At 44.6% G+C, this 20,521-nt stretch overlaps 1 protein-coding gene across 1 annotated transcript in view; it reads right to left on the bottom strand.

Annotated features, from left to right (window-relative positions):
* TRIO (trio Rho guanine nucleotide exchange factor) overlaps positions 1–20,521 on the bottom strand; it is a 5,246,815-nt gene that overhangs the window by 1,461,415 nt on the left and 3,764,879 nt on the right. The window contains exon 45 of the mRNA XM_086965300.1: positions 10,855–10,932. Coding sequence (XP_086821426.1) covers positions 10,855–10,932 — 78 coding nt within the window. The remainder of the gene's footprint in view (positions 1–10,854; positions 10,933–20,521) is intronic.

The raw sequence follows: 20,521 nt of genomic DNA, 5'->3' as shown, positions 1-20,521 counted from the left end.
TTGATATTTGCTATTAAAAAACCATTGAAATTCACTGAAAAAACCATAGGTTATAGACCATATATAGTTAGGAATTAGCATTTACAAAACCTTGAAAATTTACCGAAAAAACCATGGGTTATAGACCATATATAGTTAGGAATTAGCATTTACAAAACCTTATTTTACTCACACAAAACCATTGAAATTCGCATATATAGTTAGTTGCACTAACTATATATCGCGCACCCGCAATCCACTGCTGATGATGTCACATATTACATCATTCATGACATGGTCAGTGACATCACTGATGACATCACTGATGACATCTCAAATGACATCACTGATGACATCACTGATGACATCTCAAATGACATCACTGATGACATCTCATGTGACATTACTGATCACATCACTGATGATATCATTCATGTGATAATACAATGAACCTCTTCAGACTCTAATATAACCTTTGATACAATCAGTGTAAACAGACACTCACAGACTGTCACTTATCCATGGAGTTACTCACACACCTAGTCAGTCATGCAAAGAATCAATCACACCTCCATTTCCTCAACTATACAGTTATACACACCTTACTTATTCAAACATGTACTAACACATATTTACTCTCTTATACAATCCCTGATACATGTTCACAAAGATCCATACAGCCACTCACACATTCACTGGCTCTTATGCACAGTTATTTATATATGTCAACTCTCACATGTACTGTGTTTTACATATGTCCTTACTTTGACATGTAGCACTGAGAAATCCATTCACTCATCAATAAACTCATGCACACAGTCAACCGCCCATACAGCTGTTTCCACATGCACTTTTGAACCCATACATCTAGTGAATCAACTGCTCACACATCTATGCACAGAGTCACACACCTCCCAGCCACCCACACACACACTCAGTCTCCCATACAAATACTTGGGCAAACAATCAATAACCCAAATAGTTACTTATATAGCTACTGATCAACACAAGCAACAGTTTACAGAACAACAGACATAATGATGCACAAATTAAGACAGTTTAGTCACTAATCCATGCACTCAGTGAGACACATTTAATCACTCACTCATACAGTCAGTCATGCACCTACTAAATCCTTCATCCAGACACTTATACATCCACTCATTCTTCAATATGTAAGACATATTTTAACTTTACAGAAACATACAGTCACTGGATGTTGTCATCAGTGATGTCATCAGTGATGTCATTTGAGATGTCATCAGTGATGTCATCAGTGATGTCACTGACCATGTCATGAATGATGTAATATGTGACATCATCAGCAGTGGATTGCGGGTGCGCGATATATAGTTAGTGCAACTAACTATATATTCGAATTTCAATGGTTTTGTGTGAGTAAAATAAGGTTTTGTAAATGCTAATTCCTAACTATATATGGTCTATAACCCATGGTTTTTTCAGTGAATATATATATATATATATAGCAAAAAGGGGGGTGGAATGATCCACAACCACGCCACACGGGTGCTAAAGGAGTAACTCACTGAGTGCATTCATGGCAGGAGGTAGCCGCATGCTAAGCGTGATAATTAAGGGGAAAGCCTCCAAAGGAAGAGAATGAGGCACATATGTAATGCGACCAATAGCGTAAAAGAGATAGCGCCAAAAGTCTCCACATTAAACACCGTACAACAGTAAGATAAAAGCACCAGTGGACGTATAGAGCCTAAAAGGATCTCTAGTACCACTTGACAGATAGCAGAGCTATACAATAGCATACAAGTCCCCCACTTGGAGTATGTCACACCCCTAAATACCTCTTAGGGCAGACCACAGTCAGAGGCCCAAACACAAACAACCTGTGAAACACCGCCACAGTAGGCTTACTGCCAGCCTAAACGTATAGTGCATCTGAAGGATGCTAAACAAGAAGATGACCACCCCTGAACATGTGAAAAGAAGACCTGCTAAAAACAGACTTATGGGGGAGGCTGAAAGCCCGCAAGGAGGCGCTGAACAGCCGATTCGGCGTGGGCATCAAACAATAAGATCAACAAGAGACTCCCGGATATTCTCCGGGAAGACGCTATCCTGCAACCAAGCATGGCGCCGTAAGGCAACCGTACTAGCCATAGCTCCGCCTAAGGAATCAGCAGTATCCAAGACTGAGCGGATCGTAAATTCAGCAAGGTCATGGCCATCCCGGAGAAGATGAAGGAGGTCAACACGAGCGCCTTCAGAGGTGGCGGACAGCAGAGTCTGTGGGTCTGTCGCGGACATTTGCCGCGAACAGGCAGAACACTTTATAAAGCCCGAAGGCATTGCACACTGTTCCAGAAGCGAAGCGTCAAAAGAGGCCTGAAAACAGGCCAAAGGAACCTCTTACTCCGGATCCGCGTTTCAGGCGGAAGAGAAGGAAACTGGCATCCGTGCGCCGGGAGGGACTTATATGACCTCGCTGACATCACATACGTGGACGACCTCTGGGCGGGGTCGTTTGGCCCCTTCCCCCCGCGCACATAGGTGCTGCTGCAAACAAAGTTCCGGATCCAGTCTGACGCCTGGGGATATTCTAAGTTATGGAATCTGCGGCTAGATGTCTTTATCAGGTGTTAGCATTTACCGCGAGGTTATAATGCACTTAAAAGTATATTGTATTGTATTTATATAGCGCTTACTACCCCAGACGAGGCATCAAAGCGCTTTTTCGGCGGGTAACACGCTACTCGGGGACCCATAGAGGATTAGTGTTGAATTAGTATAGTGAAACATGCAAGTACATTTTAAGTGGTGGATAGGTTAGTCAGTTATTTGGATTTGGAATGATAGCAGAAGGATAGAGGGGGACACATTTTTGTATTTATTTATCGCTCGCTTGTTGACGCATGCTATTCAGGAAGCCCATAAAAGATTAGTGGTGAATTAATATGGTGAAATATGAGGTAATTTTAGTGGTGGATATTAGTCTGTTACTTGGAGTGAGAAGGATAGCGGATGGATAAAATGGTTGGCTGCATCACAGAACAACCCCAGAGAATAGGTTCTGAAGGCTGCAGAGGGGCTCTGCTCATGCATGGGCACCCTCTCACATAAATCCCAGCACCCTGCTTTCAGGGTTGATAAGGCCTGCCATAGGGGTGATTGATAGGTTTATATGTGCAGTGCACCCCTTACTTAGATATAGTGAACCTATATCTAAGTAAGGGGTGCATGCACCACCTTACACAGGCTGCAGTAGCAGACCTGTGGTGTCAGTTTGAGTGGTCTCTCAGGAGTGACACAATACATGCTGCAGCCCCTGGGAGGCCTCTGGGGCACCTATGCCCTAGGTACATAGTATACCATATACTAGGGACCTATAAGGGTACCCAGAATCCAAACTGGAGTGTACCTAAAGTATATGCAATCAATTTAGAGGAGAAAGCAGCTAGGCTGGGCTCCTCGATAGCAGGATCCCAGCCAGTCGAAAACAGTGAAACATCAGCAAAAAGTGGGAGTAACTATAAGAAGCTGATCCTACTCTCCTACAGTCAGCAATTTAAATACATTAAATGGACATCGAACTATATAGCGGCTGCACTGAACCTGGTCATGTTTGGTTTCAAACATTTTGGAATCCTACCCTCAACACCGATTCCAGTGTTGGAAGTATGATCCCATGGACTGGGGGGCCCCCTTGGGGTACCCCCGTAGTACAGTTAACAGCCTTTCAGGGACTGTCAGCAAATTAGTTCTGCAGCCGACCACAGACTCAATTCTGCCCTTCTGCTCCTGGGGCATGCTTGAGCAGGGAAAGGTAGAACAATAGGTTTCCTGTCACAGGGAGGTGTGACCATCTCCCAGGCAGAACTTAGTGTATTGGGCTGGGGATGCTTGACAGTGCCACCAGACTGCATTGAAACGCACATTTGGTGCTGTCCCGGCATACTCCAGTTTGAACCACTTCATGGAGCCCTTGGCTCCTACTCTGGTGTGACTGGACAAACAACAGGTAAGTATCCCCCCCTCTGTCCAGCCCCTACTCTGGAAGGGACCCCTGAGTTGTTCCAACAAAATTCCCTGAGGTACTTAAGGGATTACCTGTGGGTGGTTCCTTACATTTGTCATGGGACAAGACTAAAGACTGTATCTATGTCACTCTTTGACTACCTGGACTCTTGGACTTAGCTGGACTTTGCCTGAAATGGGGACTGCACCAAGAAACACTCCTGGTCTTGATTTTCTGCATGTCTTCTTTGATATCTGTATCTGTGCTTCTTCTGGGATCTTCAACAGATCGATGGGCATCAAGGACACTCGAAGTAATCTCCCTTGGAGTGAGGGAGTCACTCACCTGCATCTGCAGACACCGCAAAGAATCCGACGGGTCTGCTGCTCCTGTTGGCCTACGGACATCCCGAAGGTCAACAATGCAGATGGTGGTTCTGCAACTCCCTTGAGTCCTGACCTGCCCTCTATGCAGGTTTAAGGTCAGTATCCCACGCCAGAACTGCTGGGACTTCGACTTGCCATTGCCAAACGCTTGTTGCCTCTGCACTCCAGAGACCTTCAGGCTACAAGAAGCTCCAGCCTCCAGCATCTCTTCCCTCCAACGTCAGTGTCCTCACGGCATCCTTTGCACCGTGGGCCTTTGTTCTTGGTGAGCTGCTCAAGGGCCACTTGCGATAAATGTGTCCTCCTGGGGTCTTCTACTGCTTCAGTAGGCTCCCCTGCCTCCTTGAGTTCTTCCCAGACTCTCCTGCTTTTGGTGATTCCCATGGATCTTACTGATTCTTTGTTCTCCATGTCAGTTGTGGCTACCAAGACTTGCTGGCGCTCCTGACGGACACCGACCACCTTGTCACCGACATCCAACATGGGACAGCTTGTGCACGGCTCCTAGTCTTCCTCAGCTTTGGCTGGTCATTACAGCTGCAGCAACCAGGTCACCATAGACCCTACTGAACCTCCCAATATCAGTGGGCCTTGTGTCTTCGTGCTTCTGGTCACTCCCGAGTGGCATAGACTCTGTCTCCTCAGCTTGCAGGTTCTTCACTTGCAGAATCCACCCTTGGATTCCATCAGATTTCTTCACCTTCTTCTCAAGAGACATTTTCTTCCAAGGCTTTCATTGTTTCCAAAGTCTTGTCACCCCTATGCACCTGGCTTCCCTGGTGTAGTTAACCTGGTTCCCGGGGCATTCACGGGTGGGGTGGCTATCCAAGCTTCCTCCCTCGAAGGAAATTCTTTGGGGTCCTCTGAGAAGGGTCCTTCTTCTGCAAAACTGAAACTGCAACTTCTCCATTGACTTCCATTAGTCACATGGCTGTGTTCCTACTCTGCACAAAGCCTCTGTGGGGCTCCTGGGTACTTACCCTGGGTGGTGTATTGTGTACCCAGCTCGCCTGGGTCTCCTTCTCCAAATCATGTCTTCCTTTGCAGTTCCCACTCCACTTTCTTAGTAAGTGTTTTGGTCTCCCCCTGGAGACCACTGTGTACTATTTGAAATTGAATTATTTTGCTGTATTTGTGTTGATATATTAGGGTATGAGATATACCAATGTGTTAGTGAGTGTTGTATAATAAATAGACATTTTTATAAATACACTGTGTTTTTATTTTTCATTTAATCTACACTACATGATTAGATCTTGTAAAACAAACTGCTTAACACTCCTTCTGACTAAGCCTGAAGGCTGCTTGCCACAGCTACCACTTAGAGAGCTTCCTATGTTTGTCCAAGACCCCTAAAATCACAGTACAGGTTGTCTGGATTGATGCAAGGTGCTTCACTTAAATAAGTGTGTACCATATACTAAGCCAGCCTCCTACAGGTATTCACCAACTACAACGCCACACTGGAGGAAGAAAACATCTTCTTCCCAAGATGGTCCAGTTACTTGAATTCCCTATCTGAGGGAGCAGACGGGAATGTGCCTTATGATGCTGAGGATTGGACTATCAACCTCTCAGGGGAGAGGTGTTGGGTCAGGAAGGCTGGGTCACCCAGAACCAGGCGGTGGCGGCAGGCAATCCTCCTATCTACAGAAGCCCCTGTGCTGGGCTTGGACCAAATGCCCAAATGGACATCTGTGAGGGCTTTATTGAATGGCAACGGTTCAGAAGAAGACGCAGCAGGCTGAAGTACCTCTGTCAGGAGGTTAGTCCTGACTGCCACCGCTGGGAGCTCAAGGCTGAGGACCTCGGCTGCCCTCCTCACAACCACAGCATAGGAAGATCAATCCTCTATAGCCACGGTAGGGGGAGAAAGCAAGCCAGTGTCAGGGGACGTGTCCAAACCAGTGGCATCACCCAAGTCCATTCGCCAGTCGGGTTCCTCAAGCTGGTCAGTTAAAGGCTCCAGCGGCTCCTCCCAGTCTTATTCCTCAACTTCTGGCCCACAAGGTGTGCCAGGAATAAACACAGGCACAAAAATTGCTTCCAGCATCAGAATCAACATCGGTCCGTGTACACTTCGGAAATGAGGAAGGGGTCGGATTCAACCTGGGTCACAGTCGACACTGGCAGCATTCGAGATCTACCAGAATAGATCAGGATCAAGGCCTGGATCCACAGATACCCTCTGAAGCCGGGGCCAGATCCACCAGCATCAAAGCTTGAGGGACCATGACCGACTCTGTAGGGCCCGGAGGTGTGCCGGCGAAGCAGGGCTGCCCAAAAATGAGGGTCAAGGCCTCATTTATCTTCTGGATCTGGGCAGGAGCCGCTCCGGGTCCTGGAAAGGGTGGAAGGGGTGGATCCGTCTCAGAAGTAGGCTCCGGAGATTTTAAGTAATGACACTAGGAATCCCACGTCGTGTTGGTCGACCAACAGGGAGAAGTCAAAGAATGCCTTCGCTTCTTCGACTTCTTCTTGTGCTTTCCTGACTTACCCAAAGATCTCCTTGACGGCTTCAAGTGTGAAGAGTGTGGGTTCGGCCTCCATTCGAGACCTTCTCCTCGAATGAGAGCAACGCGGAGGCGAGCGCTGGGCATCCAGCAGCTTTCAGGGCCGATCCCGCAAAGCCTTTGGGTTCATGGCTGGGAACACGGAGCACGACTTCGGTCATGATCGCGCTCCAGACAACAGAGGCACATGAGGTGCGGATCTGTCAAGGACATCATCCTGTGGCAGGGACCACAGGGCTTGAAGCCGGACCTACGCTGGGACATCCTCGACGAAACCAGGAGTCTACGACTCAAAATAGACATCGACAAAAAGTCAAAAAAAGTTAGCCAAAAAGTGGCTGAAATAGCTCTCTGGATATGAGATAGGCTGGCATGGAAAAAGGAAAAACTGACGTCAGCCATATGGGCAGTGTCTATGTGTGTCCCACTATGTCATAGTAACGCCCACAACAGATGTGGAGCCAACCGACGTCACCTAACGACTCGCAAGGGTACTGCTGAAGAAAAAATCTCCTGGGGAACCTGGGGGAAATTCTAAGATAAGGAATCTACAACTAACAGTCTGTATCAGATGCACTTTGATTCCCTATTCGGAGGAACTGAACTGAGGTTATTAGGGTTTTCCTTGCTGGTAGACACCTTTATAAATAAGCTTTCAGGCATAGGATGACATATATGGAGCGCTGACAACGCTCCATGGTGACCTGGAATCTTCTGACAAAATTAGCAAAATCTTCTCCTCAAAGGCTTTACCTGCTGAGGAGTCAATGAGGGCTAGGAAAAATTGGGACACATTAGCTCCAACTGTGGAATGCTTTCAGAATTGGACGATAGTGGTGGAGCTGAATCCTTAGAACACTGACTGCACAACCTCTCCCTGGATCAGGAGCGGCAGGAAGTGGAGAATGCTCACTTGGATTTTTTGTGCTTGCTTCTAGACTTGTGTAGAAAGCTGGCTTAGTATATGGTGCACCCTGCACTAATCCAGACAACCCTTGCGAGGATTTTAGTGGTCTTAGACAATCATAGAAATATCTCTATGTGGTAGCTGTGGAAAGCAGCCTTCAGGCTTAGTCCTGAAGGAGTTTAAAGCAGCTTGTGTTACCAGTACTAATCACATACACAAAAAACCCACATCTGGATGACAAAAAAACACCTCAAACTCAATGCGCTCAATACAGACTTTCTCCTAATCTCCACACCACAAGGACACAGTGACACAGAAAACTGGATGAAACACTTAACAGCCTTCAACTGCAAACCTTGCATTATTGATTCCACAAGATCACTGGTAATAATACTCAACAAGAATCTCACCATGAGTTAACACAAGCACAGCCACCAGAGGAGCCAACTTGCATATGAACATTCTCAGAAAACTAAAACCCTTCTTCATAGACGACAACCTAAAAACTGCAGTTCAAGCTCTAGTTATACCCAGAATAGACAATGGAAATACAACCCTATGTGGCTTGCAGAGATCCAGGCTGGCTCCTCCAAGAGCCTCACTCAACGGGGCTGCAAAATTCATCAGATGGCTTCAAAAAGAACAACACACCAGACCTTCAACGAGAACTGACAACATTTATGATCTCCTGTTGGCTACTCATATCCATGTGAGTAGTTCTCTCCTTTTCTTTTGATGTAACATTTGTAAAGTGGTCTGATACCCTCAACAATCTAGTTTGCGCTATATAAAACTTTATAAATAAATAAATATAGTGTAGGTTAAGTAAAAAAGAACCACACAGTGTAGGTATAAAACTATGTATTATAAACACTCAGTAACACATTGGTAAATCTCCTACCCGGAGAGATAATCACAATTCAAACAATACTTCAATAAAAACAGGTAAGTAGCACAAATACACAGTGGTCTCCAGGGGTAGACCAAACCACATACTAATAAAGTGGAATGCAAACTGCAACCAATGTCGAGACTGGAACCAGAAGACTTAGAAGAGCTGGAGACCCAAGGAACCACCTAAGAGAAGTACTCAGGAACCCGACGGAGGCTGTGTGCAGAGTGGAGTCACAACTGCATACACCATACAAGTCAATGGGGAAGTCGCAGTTGAAGTTTCCAAGAAGAAGGACTCTTCCCAGAGGACACTGAAGTCCGAAGGACGTCAGGAGCAGCAGACTCGTCAGCTTAGTTGCGGTGCCTGCAGATGTAGGGGAGTGACTCCTCTTCTCCAAGGGTGATTTCTGCGGGCGTCTTTGATGCCCACAGGCCTGGAGAAGAACCTGGATGGAGCACAAGCACAGGCGACGCAGAAGACTGGCAGGAAGACGAAACCAGGAGCAGCAGGAGTCTTCCAGATGCGGTCTCAGTTCCCACAAAGAAATCTAACGAAGTCCAACATGCCCAGACTGTTGAAGATTAAGTGACTTAGGATCTGAATCTTGGCCAATGAAGAATCTGGAGAGCCACCCACAGATAAGCCCTTAAGTACCCAAATGGAAAGGGTTGAGATGATTCAGGGGTCCCTCCCACAGGAGAGGCTGGACAGATGGGATAATCATCCCATGTCCTTTGTCCAGTTTTGTTCCAGAGCTGGAGCCAACAGCTCCCTGAACTGATTCCAACTGGAGTATGCAAGGAGGGCATCAAATGTGCCCTTCAAAGCACTCTAGTGGCGCAGGCAAGCACCCCCACCCCAGCCCAATACACTAAGACCTGTCTAGTGTACTGTCTACACCTCCATGTGACAGGAAACCTATAGTTCTACCTTCTCCTGCTTGAGCCTGGCTCAGCAGCAGGAGGGCAGAATCGTCTTTGTAGACAGCAGCATTAGCTTGCTGTTAGACCCTGAAAGGCTGGTACCAGGAATACAAGGGCACCCTATGGGTGCTCCCCCCAGTACATGGGATCATACTTCCAACACTGGAAGCAGTGTTGGGGTAGGAGTCCAACATGTTTGATACCAAATATTGACCGGTTTTGGTGCAGCCAATATAAAGTTAGACATTTTGTAATTGACTTGATGTTCACTATATGTAGAAAATGGATGACCACACTTACTAAGCCTATAGAATGGACTCATAGGTTTGTAGTGGGTGCCCTGCTCTAGCAGGGCAACCTCACACTGATAACCAAGCACCTTGCCGTCAGGATTGAAAAGGCCTACCTTAGGGGTGACTTATAGGTTTTAAGTGCAGTTACCTCAGATATGAGGAAACACACATCTAGCACCAGCTCACACAGGCCTCAATGGTAGACCTTTAGTCACAGTTTGAGTAGTCTCTAATGGATGGCATAATACATTCTGCAGTTCATGTAAAACCCCTGATGTACCTATGCCCTGGGTACCTTAGTACCATATACTAGGGACTTAGAAGGGTACACCAGTAGCTAATTAGGAAGGTACCAAAGAACTTACCATAGTCCAATTTAGGGACAGAGCACAGTGACAGGGGTCCTGATTAGCAGGATCCCAGTCAGACAAGCCAGGAAACAGAATGACACCAACAGAAAGTGGGGGTGACCATAAAAGCAGATTCTACTTGCCTACAACTTGTTTTTTTTACTTCATCTGGAACTTACCCGGAGAATGTACTCTGGACCAGCAATGAAACTTGGATGGGGAGAGTGCCTGGGACTTAGTTCATAAACAATCTCGCTTCTTGTGTTTACTGACCTACAGCTTTGGTTGATGCTCTCTCCTAGTCCATAAAGGAGATCTTGTCACAGAAATCTGAGCATGCTTGGAGGTTAAGTACAAAAGGCAGATGACATCCTCATCCTTTTTTAACATCAATTTCCATCAGGTACGACATGGTTTAAAGGCTGTATATTACCTTAACACTGAAAAGGTGAGGAATATGTGATTACAAGTACTAATCAGAATTTTCACCTACAGATAATATGGGACAAATATGCATAATATTTTTTTAATGATGCATTCAAACCCATTTCAGAAAAGGCAAGCCTGGTCTTAGAAAAACATTTTTGTGAATTGGAAAAATTCCATTTACAACTTACATCGAATCCTTGTAGCCGTCCAACATTCATCATATCATTACACCGTTTGGGTATGACGGACATAACATCCAAAGCTCTCTGAAGAAAACAAAGGATGAATACCAACCATTATTCAGAACTTTTTGATAAGGCTATGCAATTTTTACATTTGTTTGTCATCTGTACTCGGTGATGTCAACATAGAAGGATAATACGGCTTGAATTATTCATTTTTTAATAGAAACTTAGGTAATTCGTTACAACACCTTCTAAATGGGATCCTGGCCATTTGAAAGCCAAGCATTCCAAAATAAGCCATACATTTCCAAAAGCAACTAAATAGTTTTTGGAACTCATAGAATGATTAACCCCAGGTGGAGACCTCCGCTCTGCCCGTGGAGATTTGCCTCCTAGGCATTCCGCTGAGAACGCGGAGTAGGCAAATCTCCGCACACTCTCAGCGGAGCAGAGTTGGTCAGCCCACGCCTCAACCCCCTAAATTAACAATTAATTCTACATGACTTAAAATTAATTTAAAAACACTGACCTGGCATGCGGCGTACCCGGGCTGCCCTCCTCCTCCTCGTCTATGTAATTCTTTGAGAAAGCTGTGCATGCGCGTACGCCTGCGCAAGCGCATTTCTCGACAAGAAATGCGCATGCACGTGTGCGCCCTTGTGCAGTTTTTTCAAAGAATTACCCAGAAGGCGAGGAAGAGGAGGAGGGTAGCCCGGGTACTCTGCATGCCAGGTAAGTGGTTTTCATTCAATTTTAAGTCATGTAGAGGCACAAGTTACTACATGTGTAACGATATATCTGTAAGAGACATTAGTTAGTGATAGATTCCTCACCATAGAATATCCCCCGGCGTCAGGTTGGATCTGGAAAGTTTTTCATCAGCAGTACCCCTGCGCTTCGCTAGGTGGCGTTGTGCGGCTTCGCGTCCGTCGCTGGCGTCATAAGCGCACATTTGGGACCGGAGCCATGGCCAGACATTTGGAACATGACCGGGAGTCATGGTCGACCTCCAGACAGTAGAGACAGACGCCATGGGGGTCGGCCACCGACATCGTACAACGACAGGCCCCGCAGGATTTAAATCTAGGCATCCCTATGTGGCACCAGGAGTTAAAGACTCAAAAGAAGTAGAGACAAAAGTCTCAAAAAAGTTAGTCAAAAGGTGACTAGGGTAGGTGCTCTAACCGGATCTGCACTTGCTGCCACGGAAAAAGAAAGAACTGATGTCTGCACGCATGGGTGGCACCTAAGTAGTCTTCGTGATTTCATCTCGGCGCTTACAACGCCAGCAACGGACGCTGAGCCACACGATGCTACCTACAGACACGCAGGGGTACTGCTGACGAAAAACTTTCCAGATCCAGTCTGACGCCTGGGGATATTCTAAGGTAAGAAATCTATCACTAACGTGTCTCTTTCAGATTTAATTGTTAATAAGGAGGGGTGGAGGCAGGTGGTGTAGCATAGCGGAGGTCCACAGAGTTTGTTTGCAACTTCATGGACCGCCGCGTAGCCCCACTGCGCCCACTACGCCCGGGGTTACGAATGATTAGATTTTGGGAAAAATATAGTTCCATAACTTGAAGAAGAAAATACTGTCAGCAAAGGTGAAGACAGGACTGATGCAAGGCTTGCTCTTATTCATAAATACTTAGACGTTTTGACATCACCCTCCCGCTTCATGCCTTCAATGCTTCAGAGCCAGAGGGACTTGGAATATAAGGAAATGTGTCCCTAATGAACTTTTAGATTCTTAGGAGACTGGGCTCAGCACTGTAAACCTGGTAACACTTGAAATCCAGAAGGCTTGGGGTGTGCTTTGATCAAGGCAATTCCCCTCAATCTCATAAGACAAACGCAGAGTCTATGGGGAAGAAACCATTGTGAGCCACTGATTTTAGAAACAAAGTTTGAGCTGTACATTTATTTTATTCAACAATGGGGTAACTACGTCACTTGATTAGAAGGTGCAGTTCCCTCACAGAGCACCATTGAGTCTGTAACGGGCTCACCTGTGGCAGGTTGGGACGGCCACTGGATGATGCAGAGCAGAAGTCTACATCCTGAAAATCTTATCTGGGTATGGGAGGGGACCCTCCAGGTTGGGGACTAAAAGACATAGTGGAAAAATCAAGACTGCATAAAAAAAATTAGTAGCCTTATTTAACACCTGATTGAGTCTGGAATATTATCGAATCCATAGACAAGATGAGGTAGCAAAAGGTCAGACAATTCTAAAATACATTAAGGAATTGTGCTTTGCAAACTTTGACAAAGTAGAGATGATGGTCAGAAGAAAACAGACACCAGTAGTTGATCCACACAAAGTAACTACATCAAAACCTGAAAAACTAAAATCAACTATGAAAAATATATAAAGTATTACGCTGCAGAACAAATTGTGAAAACGTCATGTGGAAGAAGCAGCAGCAGTAAACTCTCTGCAGCCTACTAACGCCACTTCTGGGCTCTTCCTTTGCTACATTTTTCAACTTTACAGACTTTACTCACCATTAGTTAATTTTTTTTAAAATAAAACCTTGGATTTACAGCATCTCTAAGGAGGAGGACGGAGAGGCATGCATAACGTAAGATATTATAAAATCGCCTTTGACAAGAGCGAAAACTATCTTAATTTTTTTAAAAATAAAACCTTGGATTTACAGCATCTCTAAGGAGGAGGACGGAGAGGCATGCATAACGTAAGATATTATAAAATCGCCTTTGACAAGAGCGAAAACTATCAGAGGAGTTGGCAACAGAGTAAGACATAGATGGTTGAAAAATGCACATTCTTTTTTAATTTTTCCATTCTGTAATACAAGACATTACCTCGGAGTTTTACAAGGTCAGCTGGTGAACAGATTAGCGCAGACGTATGTTCCTTCGAAGTACAGAAGTCAGCTTCTCACAGAAATTCATTAAGTTTCCCTGATCCACATCCAGTAGATGAAATCTTTATCAGACCATACAGGAATATGGACTTGCCATAGTCTGTTCAAAACCTGATGTCAAACTACTCCTGGCTTCAAAGTAGGCTTTGAATCATGCCAGTACCATATTCTAAAATGCCTCCCAGGCATCCTCACACAGGATTTTTGGGGCTTGTTAACACAGTACTGTGTTCATGGCGAATTAGGACCTCAAAATTTGGGTCGGAGAACTTAGGATTCTTCTTCTTTGAATCTGTTAATCTCTTCCAGATAATTCATTGGCTTGATAAAAAGCAGTAACAGTCAGTGGATGCTTTCCTACAATGTTTTTGGGGGGTGTCAAGGTTTGCTCCTAATGACAAGGCTCTTGACACTAACTTTGAGGTTTTTGTGGCTGTTACCATAACAACTGTTCTTGAAGTTAAACCAGTGGGTTAAAACTGAAAAACAGGAATAATAGGAGTACTTCAATGAATACTGTAAGGGAGTAATTGATTGTTTGAAGACTTGGGCAACATATCTATAATTATCTTTTCGTTTCTTGACTTTTCTGACTGACATAAAATAATTTGAGTTGTATTGTTGAACTCTAAGTGAACCGACTAATACCTGTTTAGGAAAATCAAAACAAAGAGGAGCTAGGAATGCAGCTAGAGGCATATCAGGCACAGCCATAAAAAGCTTGAGAGTTCCACTAGGTATTTTCACAATGTTAGAAATGGGATCCCTGGTTGGCTGAGGCTTGCGGCAAAGCCAGGCGGACACCACCACTCTAGTCAGGGCAAGGGAGTTACACGCCAAAGATAACCCCTGCTAACCCCCTTGGAAGCTTGGCACGAGCAGTCAGGCTTATCCCGAAGGCCTTGTGTAAAGCATTTGAGCACACACACAGCAACATCTCAGGCACACTACAAAAGGAACTCCACACAAGGTTATATAACAAAATAGCCTTTGTATTCTCAGAACACATTAGAATAGTAAACACATAACATATCTTTTTTTTAATGATAAAAATACTTTATTTGATTTGGTTTAAATCATACAAAGAGCGGGTTAACCGCTAAAAACACGTAGACACTTGTGACTTAAAATTCACATGTAAATACTAGTTAGTTAGTAAACTTTCCAGTTAAAACATTTTGATCATTAAAACAAAGGAAAGCAAAGGAAAACAGTATGATTAGTGCCTTTTAGTCTTATAGAGTTGTTCTAGCTCTGATTCTTGTACTTATATTTGCTTCAAAGTAAATGTCTAAGCATTTTCTGGATCGAGTTCCGTGTCTTTCTTTTCTAGCGCTTTTGCTGCTAGACTTAAAAACTTTAAGGATTTACATGCCAATTGCGCTGTTGATCCTCCTAAACATTTTATTACTGCGGATCTGCATGTCCTTATCTGCTCTTTTTTCAATAGCGGCCGCAGCAGTTTTCTCCGTTCGGATAGTAGTGCCGGACAAATACAAAGTAGGTGGAGCACTGATTCTTCACCTTGTCCGCAAAGGCGACAGTCCATTGAAAGCCAGGTACGTTTCCATTTGGGAGTTAAATCTTTAGTTGGATACACTCCTAATCTCAGTAGAATTAATTGCTGTTTCATTCGATTTGCAAAGTGTTCCGAAAAGTATGGTTGGGGCTTTAGCTTTTTATATATCGGCAACACCGTCCATGCATTTGTTTTCGTGGACAACGTGGCTTTATCCTGGTCTCGGGACATTTGGTTAACTGATTTGTTGGCCAATTGTTTAAACTCCGAGTAGGACGGTGTGGTGTACCATGCTTCCTCTAACTTTAGAGCCTCAATCGATTTTTTTAGGAACGAATAGACCAAATTGGTCAGTTTTGATTGCTTTTCGACCTCCAACCAGCAATAATGTACCAGGGAGTCGTCCTCTGCTGCCCGCATTCTCCAATAGTATTTGACCAGCGCTCCCTGTCTTGCCATGGTCTGATTTTTTTAGCCCAAATTGAAGTCTTATCCGGTCTTGTGAGATATGGCGCGGGATGTTAAAAAGTTTTTTTAAAGAGGCTGGTTTGGGCGATATTCAAGGATGTTGCATCCTTTACATGTAATAGTTCGGAACCGTATGTAATTGCAGGTAAAATTTTTGAAGCCACGACCTTTAATAAGTGGGTAGTGGAGCTGTCACTAAGTTTTTTTTGCAAGGTTTTAAATGCAAACAGTAGTTGTTTAGCTTTTGTTTTCCGATGTTCTTGGTGCTGCTTGTAATTAAGATGGCTATCCAGAGTTAATCCCAAGTACTAATATGTCTCCTCGCGGTCCAAACTGTTGCTGTTAATCGTCCAAATGAATTTTGTTATTTTTTTCTGTGGACTGGAAAAGCACATGACATTTGTTTTTTTAAAGTTTATCTGTAGTTGGTTTAGGTCTGTGTATTCTGCCAGTTTGTTTATTAGTCGTTGTAGGCCACGAGGCGTTTGGGAGAGCAGCACAATATCATCTGCGTATTGCAGGCTTGCTGTTCTCGCATTCCCCAATTTTGGAAGATCGCCTAGTGTTGAACGTAAGTGATTGTCTAGGTCAGGTGTGTATATATATTAAATAAACAGGGGACCAAGACGCACCCCTGTTTTAGACCATTGGTGGTAGTAATTTTGTTTGTTAGACTTCGACCATCTCCCATTTTTATTTGAACCCATGTTTTCGAGTAAAGGTCGATGATTGCATTCAATAAATTTGTAGGTGCACCCCAAGATTCCATTTTTGCCCCCAAGGCTTGTCTTGGGACCTTATCAAAGGCCGCCTTGAGGTCCACGAAACACGCATACAATACTTTGGAATTTGTGATGGATTGGTTGGCCAGGAGTGTAACGGCGGAAATGTTTGCTAAAGTGCCCATTCCAGCTCGAAAGCCTGTCTGTGTGTTGGGGATCAGTTTGATGTTATCTACCCAGTATTCTAGATCCTTAAGGAGGTTTGCAGCGTAGATTTTTGCCTCAACGTCTATGAGGGCTATCAACCTATAGTTTAAGGGATTTGATCGAGCCCCTGATTTAACTATTGGATGCAATATACTTCCTCGCCAGGAGTCGTGGATGGTGTGAGATTCCACGATATTGTCGAACAGTATGGCTAGATGTTTGGACCAAAATTGTAAGTCTTTTTTTAATAGGGCGTTCAGCAGACCATTAGGTCCCGGCGCCCCATCTGATCTCTGCTTTTTTATAGTATTCATTACTTGTTTTTGTGAGATCTGGCTGTCGACGACTAATTGGTCTGACCCTGATGTTTCCGGATAATTTTGCTGCAATTTTCCTTCCTTTTGTTTTTCTTGTGAGTTGCTGTGATGTTTCAGGTGCGGGTTGCTAGTCGTATGAATTAGGGCCTGCGAAGTTCGTATCAGTGTCTCTACCTTCCTCTGCTCTCTTGTTGGAATCTCACTGATGGTACTATGGTGTGTTTGTATCGCCTTCCCTATTTCATTTTCAGTAGTAGCTCTGAGGTCTGTCTGTGAATTATATGTGGCTTCTATGTGAGCTCGCCATGCATGCTCGGCTATATCAGAGTTAAAATGCCGATTTTTCCCATTGGATAAAACATTAATCTGGGCCCAGAACTGCTTAGAATTTTGTTGTCGACTTACATAGAGCATTTTTGTCCAGAGCTGCTCATTGTATTTACGTTTAGCGTCCCGAGTCTCTCTTTTAGGTCACTTTTCATTTGATTAATAATTGTCAGGGCCTCCGGGAAGGTTGTTGACCATGAGTTCGCGCTTGTCTCAATACTTTGTTTAATTTTGTTTTTTTTGTCCTTAGCGCTTTAGTGTACCATTTTATTCAGAAAAGGGGGTGGTGATGGACAGAGTATCTGAATTAAACAGAACACTCATACCCAGTCAACAGATCAGGGCTTGATCCATCACCGTTTTTTAGCTCACTGCACCATCCCAGCTCAGAACCTGGCTATATGCAAATTAGTCTGTCCCTGGCCCAGTGCATCATGGGAACAGGGCAGACCAAACTACCAAGCCAATTCTTGTACTGGGAAGGAAACAAGCTTCCGGGGACCGGTTTCTGGCATTACAGCCATCTTCGGCCCGGCTTGCTTGAATCCTGATAGTGCAATGAGCAAGGGACTCACATGTAAATGTAAATGTAAATGTATTTGAGCTTATATAGCGCACAGCTACCCACAAAGGGTTTCCCGGCGCTTGCTTAGGGAACCCGTCCTGGTATTCCCCTGTGAGATAACCCCGGCAGGGTATCCACAAGGTGAAAGCCAGGCATCCCGCCGCGAGGGGCCGTTGTGGAGATTAAGCAAGCTATTGCCCAGAGTCGCAGAGTGTGAACCCGTGAGTTGAGAAGGCACCGGAGCGAGAATTATCGAGTCCGTGGAATTTTTTTGAGCCCAAGACCCGCCGAGGCGGGGAATTGAACCCTGGTCCAGGGCTGATCTCAGCATCCGGGTCTGCCGCCTCTAACCCCTGAGCCACACTTCTCCACGAAGTGTGCACAGAGCAGACCAAACTACCAAGCCAATTCTTGTACTGGGAAGGTCCCCGGTAGCTTGTCTCCTTTCTGGTGAAGAATTGGCTTGGTAGTTTAGTCTGCCCTGTTCCCATGATGCACTGGGCCAGGGACAGACTGATTTGCATATAGCCAGGTTCTGAGCTGGGATGGTGCAGTGAGATAAATAACGGTGATGGATCAAGCCCTGATCTTTGGACTGGGTAAGTGTGGTCTGCTTAATTCAGACACTCTGTTCATCACCACCCCCTTTTCTGAATCGTTTTTGGCCACTATAGGTGTGGCAGGGTATACTCAGACATGAGTCCCTTTCTCACTGCACCATCAGGATTCAAGCAAGCCGGGCCGAAGACGGCTGAAATGCCAGAAACCGGTCCCCGGTAGCTTGTCTCTTTTCTGGTGAAGAATTGGCTTGGTAGTTTAGTCTGCCCTGTTCCCATGATGCACTGGGCCAGGGACAGACTGATTTGCATATAGCCAGGTTCTGAGCTGGGATGGTGCAGTGAGATAAATAACGGTGATGGATCAAGCCCTGATCTTTGGACTGGGTAAGAGTGGTCTGCTTAATTCAGACACTCTGTTCATCACCACCCCCTTTTCTGAATCGTTAGTGTACCATTCTGACACACTGATCCGGGCCGCTTTTTGTTTTTTGGAGCAGTGTATGAACATTCTGTGCAAGCTGTTAACTAAGGACTCCCAAGCCTCTATCCCCAATGGTTTTGCACCTATGGTGGTCACTTTCTACTCTTTCTATTATTTGAAAGTTTGCAATACTAGGGAAAAAGTCTGGGTCAGCTAAGGTGAAGTCAATGGTTGCTCCTGATTTTGCCGTCACTCTTGTGAAAGCTGCCGGGCTATCTTGCGGGCCTCGACCATTTAGAGTGTATAATGCTTGTTTGTCTAACAGTGCGGCGCATTTCTTACCCGATGTATCACGTCTTGTTGTATTATTGCTCCTGACGGTTATTCCATTTGGTAGGTTTTTATCTTGGGCTTGCATCAAGTTCATGTTAAAGTCACCGGACAATATTATGTGGGTGTATTGCCTTTAAAGTTTTGATAGTGGCGGCCAGTTGTTGGATGTGTCTCCCCTTATGCTTATGGGCTGGGTGGATGTAAACATTCATTATTATCAATGTGCAAGTAATGTTAACTTTGAATTTAATGCATTGCATCCAGCTCGAGTCTAAATCAATGTTTTCTTCTTCCCATCGGATTTCTGTAGCAATGTATATTGATAGCCCACCCTTGGCTCTTCCGTGTGCTGACTCCTTTTTAGCTAGATTTAAATGTTCTTTATAGCCTACAATCGGCGTATGTGTTGTCTGCCAGGTTTCCTGCAGCAGCAGTATATCATACTGTAGAATAAAGTCAGCGAAGTCAGTTTCTCCTATTTTAGACGCTAGGCCATTCACATTCCAGGAACAGATGTTAATGTCCTGCGCTGTGTTTGATTTTGTTTGGGATTTTGTTCATGCAGCTCCTTGTTGTGTAATTGGTGATCTCCAGTATTGGTTGACCTCTTTTTGAGTTTTGTCTGGATGTAAAATTGTAATTGTGATTTGTCTTGTGAATTTGGCGTCATCCTCTATTTGATCGTGAGTCTCTGGGCCTCTTGCTCCTTTTAGGATACCCTCTATACAGTTCCACCTCTTTTAGTTCTATACCCCATTCTGCAAATACCTCCTTGTGCCTCAAGATCTGTTCAGTGACTGAATAGTTTATCCAGGTAGCTTTTGTTTTTTCGACTCCTGTTTGGCTGGTGGTAGGTTTGAATTCAATTCTTACCAGGTCACTAGATGTTATATGGCTCAGGGCTAGTAAAGATTTGAGTAGCTTTATGATTGTACTTCGATTTAGTATGTCATGGGTTCCTCTCGATTTATAATGTGGAATCAATTCTATCTGACTTTGAGCCGTGGGCAATTGTTTTTTATCGCAATCGATCGAAATCCCTGATAATAGTTCTGTTGTGTCTTGTCGGTGTGTTTTGCCGAGCTGGACTGATTTGACTTGGTCTTGTTGTGTCTTTTCAAATATACTCTATTGTACGTTGGAAATCTGGGTTGTTTTGCTTTTCATTATTGTTATTTCTTGTCCGCGTTTCGCCTTTCCCACTTGTTGCTATTTCCTGCGCCGTGGTTTCTTTTTCCTTTATGATTGGGTCCTTGGAGGTTTGCGTTGTGTCTGATTTTACGAGTTCTTTGTTTTTTGCTTTATCATTTTCCTTCTCAGCCGATGACTTAAATATA

The sequence above is a fragment of the Lissotriton vulgaris genome, chromosome 4_1 (genome assembly GCF_964263255.1).
Source record: "Lissotriton vulgaris chromosome 4_1, aLisVul1.2, whole genome shotgun sequence".
In the NCBI taxonomy this organism is placed as follows: Eukaryota; Metazoa; Chordata; class Amphibia; order Caudata; family Salamandridae; genus Lissotriton; species Lissotriton vulgaris.
This window is presented reverse-complemented; position numbering and strand designations above follow the sequence as displayed.